This window comes from Sceloporus undulatus, chromosome 4, assembly GCF_019175285.1.
Source record: "Sceloporus undulatus isolate JIND9_A2432 ecotype Alabama chromosome 4, SceUnd_v1.1, whole genome shotgun sequence".
NCBI lineage: Eukaryota > Metazoa > Chordata > Lepidosauria > Squamata > Phrynosomatidae > Sceloporus > Sceloporus undulatus.
The window spans coordinates 212,675,092-212,683,465 of NC_056525.1; the positions used below are offsets into that span (position 1 = coordinate 212,675,092).

At 40.6% G+C, this 8,374-nt stretch overlaps 1 protein-coding gene across 1 annotated transcript in view; it reads left to right on the top strand.

Moving 5' to 3' along the window:
- The window catches only part of CHMP4C (charged multivesicular body protein 4C), a 23,600-nt gene extending 17,153 nt beyond the window's left edge, over nucleotides 1-6,447 (top strand). Inside the window, exons 4-5 of the mRNA XM_042466338.1 lie at nucleotides 1,669-1,777; nucleotides 5,051-6,447. Of these exons, the coding sequence (XP_042322272.1) occupies nucleotides 1,669-1,777; nucleotides 5,051-5,115 (174 nt within the window). The 3' untranslated portion in view covers nucleotides 5,116-6,447. The remainder of the gene's footprint in view (nucleotides 1-1,668; nucleotides 1,778-5,050) is intronic.
- Nucleotides 6,448-8,374: the final 1,927 nt, after the last annotated feature.

Consider the following 8,374-nt stretch of genomic DNA (forward strand, 5'->3'; position numbering starts at 1 on the left):
GCCATAAATACACAGAAATGCACTTGCATATATTTAATAATAAAAAATAATGAAAAAATAAATAAAAAACAAGGCAGGGGTGTATATATTTAATAATAAAAATTAATGTAATAAAATAAAAAACAAGCAATAATAAAAATTAATAAAATAAAAACAAGCAATATAAAAATTAATAAATAAAACAAAAACACGCAATAATAATTAATGAAATAAACAAAAAACAAGCAATAATAAAATAATGAAATAAAACAAAAGCAAGCATAATAAAATTAATGAATAAATAAAAACAAAACAATAATAAATTAATGAATAAAAAAAAAAAGCAATAATAAAATAAAAAAATTAAATGAAATAAGTATTTTATATTTTTAAATATAATTTAAAAACCCCAAAATCCAAGGCAGACCTAATGGCCACTACTCAGCTTTCCTCCTCCTCCTCCTCCTCCGGCCCAATTCTGCCCTGGCCTTCAGGCACCCTTCCTCCGGCTCCTCTCCTCCTCCTCCTCTCCCCCCTCTCATCCTCCTAAAGCTAGGCAGGGCGCGTGGAGGGAAGTGGGGCGGGCAGGCGCACGTGCGCGGAGGGAAGCGGGGTGGGCATGCGCGCTGCCACTGGCCCCTACTGAGGCCTGGGCGGCGCACAAGCCCTCACAGTGGAGGCACGGTGGCGGTGGCGCTTCTGCCGCCGAGGAAGAGGAGGAAGGCGGAGCCGGAGGAGGAGGTGGGTTGGCGCCGCAGCAGCTGCATTAGCGGCAGCGGCAATGGCCGGATCGGGCCCTCAAACTGGGAACAAGGCACGGGTGGGGGCCCAAACCGGACCGGGACCGAGAGGGCCCCCCCAAAACCGTGATTGTCACGGGGGCCGCTGGGTTATGGCAACCCTAGGTGCAGGATGACACCCATGCAATTGTATGAACTATAACTCATTGGAAAAGATGTTCAAGTTTGGTAAGGTAGAAGGCAATATGAAAAGAGGAAAGCTTGACTCAGTAAGGAAGCCAGGGACCTGAGCAAGGCTGAGCAAGACCTGAACAGGGCTGTTAATAACAGGATGTCTTTGAAGACTCTCATTTGTAGGGATGCAATAAGTCAAAGCTGACGACAGCAATTAACAACTTGTGGAGAAGAAAAGATGTACCTCCCTCTTGAGAAGATGTATAGACTGCTGGGCCATTTTAGTTACCTAAAAGTTCTCCTAAACTTTCATATGAATATCTGTTATACTCAGTTTAAAATAAGAGGATCTGAAATTAGGCTGCTAGATTGCTGAAGCCTACTAATTGAGACACAGTGGCTTAGTGTTAAGATGCCAAATTCTAATTATCTTAAAAGTCAGAAGATTGGGAGTTCAAGGCCCAAGTGCCTAAATGAGCTCCTGTCACTACAGTTGCCCCATGTAATTTGCTGATCTGAGATCCGTGACCTTGAATATCCTCGGAGGGGCGACCTCTGCTACTTTCTCCTCATCAGGACTTCCCAACAGAAGAAACCCATTTTTCACCTATTTTTCAAATATTTTGGATATTCTTTCTATCACTTCTTCCCTGCCTAGTTGTCTGGAATGAATTCTCCATTGTCACTGGAGCTGTTTGTAAGGTCGTTATAGTTAAAATGTATTACAAAGAGAGATTCTTTATTTCTTGAACTTTAATTTGCCATCCCTTTTCAGGATGAGTTGTTGGCAGAATTGGAGGAACTGGAACAAGAAGAACTCAATAGTAAAATGGCCAACGTTCGATTACCAAGTGTACCAGCTACTCCACTTCCTACACATCCTGGTAAACTCTTGTCTTTTCTTAAGCTTGTTGTTTGTTATTAATATTAGTACACTGGTACCCCGGGTTACGAAATTAATTCGTTCCGCCGCCGCTTTCGTAACCCGGGATACTTCGTAAGCCGAATAGCCCATAGGCGCTAATGGGGAAAAAGCCGCGGCTGTGCCGCGGCTCCATTTAAAACAGCGCCGGGGTTTTTTCGTAACCCGAAAAAACCTTCGTAAGCCGAAACAATAAATCCCTATGGGATTTATTCGTATCCCGAAAATTTCGTAACCTGGGTATTTCGTAACCCGGGGGACCAGTGTACAGAAACAACCAGTTGAATAAAAAGGAAAGGTAACAGTATCTGCATTATTTGCCATGATTAATTTTGTCTCTACTTCTGTTTGGACTGTTGACCTACCTAGTTGTGGCAGAAGTGCCTGTAGTTCTGTTGTCTGCTTTGCTTTTCCTATGCCAAGATATCCTGTTAAGAAACAAGATAGCTTAAGTAATGGTCCTCCTTAATAGATCAGTGTAGGGAGGGAGTGCCCTTCCACACTTGCACCTACTAACAAATTCTATTTCTGTACAGGTGTATTCCACAAAGCTCAGAAATGTTGTCTGGCATCTGGTTTGCAGTTACAGATTTGTAATCTAGATTTATGGATCCCTTACTGCTTCATATTCATTCATAGTATATATTCATGATTATGGCACTATTGACATGATTGTAAATGCCTCCCGAATCCCACCTTGAACTCTAGGTATCAAGTGATGAATTTCTGTTGCTCTGGCAATTGGATCATAGTAAGATGATATTCCCAGTCCCCTTCCATCAGTGATTAAGGCTGTAAAAATCAGAGGTGGGTCCTCTGTCACAATTCCTCATTACACTACAGACCACTGGTAGGAGGGAGCTGGAAACATCCTGCTGTGCTCACTTGCCAGAAGAACATACCTCTTCATTCAGTGTAACTGTAAGCTGTTAAAGTAGTTTTGTGTGGATTGGGCCAAGAGACTACACTAAGGAGTAAAACAGACCGCCCCTTCCAAAGGTGAATTGGGGCTATGGCAACTGCACGCCGCGGCCCCAATCTGCCTTTTTGCTGGCAAAAAAGGAGTGACAAAGAGCCACTCCTTTTTGCACCAGCAAAATGCCAGCTTTTCATCCCCACTGTGGCCAGAAGCCAGCTTTAAGGTGCTCCGGCGGCATGCAGCATATGAACACTGCACTGCTGGAGCACCTGGAAGCTGGCCCATGTCTGGGCAATCAGTTTGCTTGAAGCCAGCTTCAAGGCATCTTGTGGCCATGTGTCATCTGTACGCCACACCCTCTGTATGCCTTTGTATGCCAGTCTGTTCCAGCCCTTAGTTATCCATTTGTAACAGCCACCAGCATTTGTAACTTAGGTCCAAAACACACTGCAGAAACATTCCAGTTTAAGACTGCTTTAACTGCCCTGGCTTAGTGCTAGGGAATCCCAGGAATTGTAATTTATTGTGGCACCAGAGCTCTCTGACAGAGGCTAAATAGCAATAGCAAGTACATATCTATACTGCTTAACAGTGTACATAAGCACTCCCTAAGCAGTTTACAAAGTATAAGCTAATTGCCCCCAACAAGTTGGATACTCATTTTAGTGACATATGGAAGGATGCGAGGCTGAGCCAACCCTGGAGCCCTGAGATTGAACTCACAACCTTGTAGCTGTGAATGGCTGCAGTACAGGCATTTAACCACTGCACCACCAAGGGTCCCTAAATGTCTCACAAAACTACAGTTTCCAGAATTCCCTAGTATTGAACCAGGACAGTTAAAGTAGTCCCAAACTGGATTATTTCTGCAGTGTGTTTTGGACCTTGGGTAGTGATGTGGGCTCTTGATCACTATATTTTAAAGGACTGTATCTGGGATTCTTTGGGTTGTAGTCCAAAAGGTAACTTTTCAAGGCTGTGATTATCTGACACTGCTTCATTGTGTGAGTGTGTGTGCTTAGAAGATCAGTGTATAAAGGTGATACATTATAATGATACCATCATGAATATGGTATGATCGGCGTTAGCCAAAATTGTAGTTCTGAGTACTGATCATCATTTGCTGAGTATTCACACTTGATACCAATGTATGAAACACAAGGTTATAGAACATGATTTAACAATGTGTCCTTAGATAGAACCATTCCTTGGATTCATATACAAGAGCTAACTCTACAGAATAAAAATACCACAGTAAAGTTAGTAAAAAGGAAATTATGGGTCAAATTCTATTGTTAGGGGCTTCACAGACGGCCCTAAAGGAGCGGTGTCCAACTGCTCCTTTCAGCACGATATTGGGGTTGCAGCAATCACACACCGAGACCGATCTGGCACTTCATCACTCTAAAAAGAAACAGCAAAATGCTGCTCCTTTTTAAAGCGGCAAAAAGCCACCCTTGCCACAATAGCAGCAGGTTTTTGGCGTTTCTTTGGTGCAGCGTGTCTAAACACGGTGTCAAAAAATGGTGTGACACTGCCCGCTGTGCAGTTGGTCAGGTGGCATGATGCTGGCATCAGGGAAGGGTTGGAGCATGTGGCATGCGATCGCTACGCTCCCACTTCACCCTGATGCTGGCATTTTATGCTGGTCTGTTTAGCCCCTTAGTTCCAAGGGGAATAGATTTGTTGAATCAATGTGATTTGCCTAGGCGTCAACTCACCATTCAACAGTTGCATTATCTGGTTTACGATCAGGTTGGAACTAATCCATACAATTCAAGCCTATGAATATGTATTTGACTGTATTGCTACTAGATACCCTGTAATTTTCCAGATGGATGTTCAATAACTTCATAGAAATAGTAGGGTATTTCTAGTAAATGCAGTCCTGCATTAACAATTTTTAAAGATCTGTGTTCTGAGTCATAAATTTATCTAGCCATTCTCTGTTGCCATTAATTCTCATTTCTCAGACTCTCACATTGTGCTGTCTTTTCCACTGGCTACCTTACCATACCCTAAGTGACCATGCAAGGATATAACAGCAAGAGGAACAGGATAGAATACACTGCATGAAAAGTAACAGTTAGCAGACATTAGGACCTTATCAGTCTCTGGAATTGGTACTGGACACCTGAATCCAAATTTTGATTTCAGATCTAACCTTATGGTGTGTGAGCAATATGGATAATGTACCTTCTCCTGATGTCACTTTGATATTGTTAGAAATTGGATTGGCTGCCTTACGGTTGAGTCATCAGATTTGTGCCTGTTGTTCCTTACTGCTGACTAATTATTACTAATCTCTTTCTACAGCATCTTCAAAGAAGAGAGTGGAAGATGACGATGATATGCAGCAGTTGGCAGCATGGGCTTCTTAACACTGGTTCAGTGAATGTCATGAATGGACCTATGGACAGTGTTTGTTTTATGCACAGAATTTGGCTGTGTTTCATACAGACCAGAATTGGTCTTTGATGGGATTTTGTAGGGTTTGTGTAATATATATATATATTTTTGAAGAACCAGCATTATTCAGTACTTGTTTAAAAATGCTCTTTATCATTCAAATGTAGCCTCGTCTGACTTTTTTTAAAAAATGCACACACAGAAGAAATCATATATTTCTACACTACAGGTGAAAATTGACAGGGTAGTCTGTTTCTATGCAGTATTATTCTGTGACACTGAAGCTGTGTGTGGATAAGACCTAAGTTGTGTTCAGTTCTGTTAAAACAAAGCAGTACTGAGAGTTGATTCATGCAAATCTCCCAGGCTGCTGCTCTTCCCTTTGGTTTCTGCTAGCTTTTACACAGCATACGCCAGCCAAAACACTAGTTTGCTGAAAGAGACAGCAGAGCAGCAGTACTTAATATAAGATAGGATAGGTTAGGGAAATCTTCTTTGTGGTTTCCAAAATATACTTGGGCTTATGGGAATATGCAGCCCATTAGGATTCACTAACTTCTGCTTGTTCAAGTCCTGCAAACATTTTGCACTGTTGGCTTTCTTTGCTTTAGGGAGGGTTTTCCCTTCACTCAGCTGCTTACTTGCTTGCTTATGGCTATGCATGGAAGAAATGAACACGTGTGTGGTGTCTTGAAGATTAAACGTGCACTTTTCGTCTTCTGGATCTTCATCTGCAGAGCTACTGGGGCTGGAGAGCTCCTTGCAGAGGGGAACGTCACCATCAGGAAAACATCAATCACAGGTAGGCCTGCTAAAAGCTCTGTGGATAGAGCTAAGCTACCCTGTGGTGTTTCCATATGTCACATACCCTGAAACAATGTGTTCAAGCACGGGGCCAGAGGCGGTGTCAGATCTGTGTTTTGTTCCTCTGGGAAGCTCCATAGTTGGGTCCATCAACTATACCAGCCTGGAGATGAAGGACTTAACCCCCTTCTTACTGATTTCAGTAAGGGGAAAAAAAATAAAAAATAACAAGCATCTATTCTCAGGACATTCCCCACCCCCACAGTTCCCGAATTGCTTGTTGTGATTAAAAAGTACTTTGGAAATGACAAATTTAACTGGTGAATTCCTCAACTACCTCACTTACACCCTGAAGTATTGCTCAGTTGCACAACATATTTCATCAGCAGTTCAGTGTATACAGTGGACCCTTGTTATACACTGGGGTTTGGTTCCAAGATCCCCCATGGATAACAAAATCCGTGGATGCAAAAGTCCCATTAAATATAATGACATAGCAAAATGGCATCTCCTTTAAAAATTGGAAAATCAAGGTTTGATATTTGAAATTTATAATTTTTTAAAAATATTTTCAAACCGTGGATGCTTGAATCCATGTATAAAAAAATCTGTGTATAAGAAGAGATGACTGTATATTAAAAAATTGAGGTTTAGCCTAAGGTAGGCAGATCAGGCATAAAATACTATGCAGTCTAAAATACAGAGTACAATTTGTCTTTTTGAAAGTTTGTAGTGGTGAAATGTATATGAATTAGATGAATTTAGTTTTAATAAAAATTATAGCAGGGGCATCTCTACTATTGGGCAGAGTAAGACCCTTGCTTCAGGCAAGTGTGGGTTGTCAGTAGCATCTTGACCTGACCTGTGGCACTTGTGAAGGCACAAACTGTTCTTTTGCCAGTCTTGAAGTAAGATTTAATTTCCAGTTCAAATGGACATGACACTGTAGGAAGAGTGTCATTTAGTCATATGCCACAAAATGCTAAATGTCTTGATTGGATCTAGCTGATCTGGGGTGGTGGAATGAGTTTTATCAATTTGGTCAAAAGTAGAGATGAAAACAAAATTGCTGTCTGAATGTTGTTGGGACCTCAGTTCCTACTAACCTGAACTCCTTGGGCAATGATCGGGAATGCTAAGAGCTGTCAACATTTGCAGGGACACAGGTTCCCCACCCCTCCTATGAAAGATGAAAGTCACAGTCAAGGAAGGCATAGGACTTAAAACACTTCAGATTGTGACCAGAGTGGATGAAAATAATCTGCTCTGCTGTCCATCACTTCATTTTCTATGCACCTGAATCTTTCATATTGAAGCTTTGTATTGTTATGCCTCTTGTCAAACAGAGAATCACAATAGCTTTTTAAAGGTTGTGATCTTTGAAATGTTCCTCCAGTCAATTAATTTAATTTTTTTTCTTTTTCTTCCTGAATGAAAAGCATTTTTATTTTAACTGAGTAGTTACAGAACTGGAATATAATTTTTGACTTTATGTAAGATATTTCAAACAAGATCACTTTTTTTGATTGAGGAAACTGGTTATATATGCACAGAATCTTCAGGGGACTAGATATGGAAGCAAATAAAATACAGGTTGAATTTTCCTCATCCAAAATGCTTGGGACCAGAAGTGTTCCATACATTTGATTTTTTTGAATCTATGGCACAACACTTCTGATGGATCTATCCCCTTATCTTCTCCAAACCTCCCCAATGATTTATGTTTTTTAAAATGCCAATAAATTTTGGCCAGAATTCTCCGTTGTAAAGAATTTTAAGACTTGTGGGGATTATTTTTGTACCTCAGGTGTAATTTGTCTTTGAATTATCTGTAAAACAATAAATAAAGACTTTCAAAACCTGCTTGGAAATTCTGTTTAAACACATTAAAGCAAAACAGAAATCAGCCGAACATGCAGATCAAAGCTTGGCACCCACTAATTGATCTAAAATGAGCATTTCAAATTAGCTTTCTCCCTATTGCAATGGAGCCCACAAAAATTATTCCTTTCATATGTTTCCCTTTGCCATGTACATTATACAGTTTGTAGCAGGGTTAGGGATATTTATTTTGGTCCAGAAACTGAGAGGGAACACATTCAAGAAGCAAATAAAATTCAGGGCATGTGCTGTGATGAAATGTAAGGATGTGGGAGCATATACAACATTTACCAATTTGGATAATTTCTCACCAAGTTTACAAAGAACAGCTCAATTCTATGCACATCTGCTCCAAAATAAGCCACAGTAAAAATGCTTCTCAACTGAAAAGTAATTTCATGCAAGAGCATTCCTTTAAGTTTTTAAATAGCCTATTATTTCCAATCACTGATTGAATATAAACAGCAGAATAGCTCACAGTTATGTGGAGATTCCTGATAATAAGTCTATGGGTTGACTTCAGATTCAGTCATATTTACCACATAT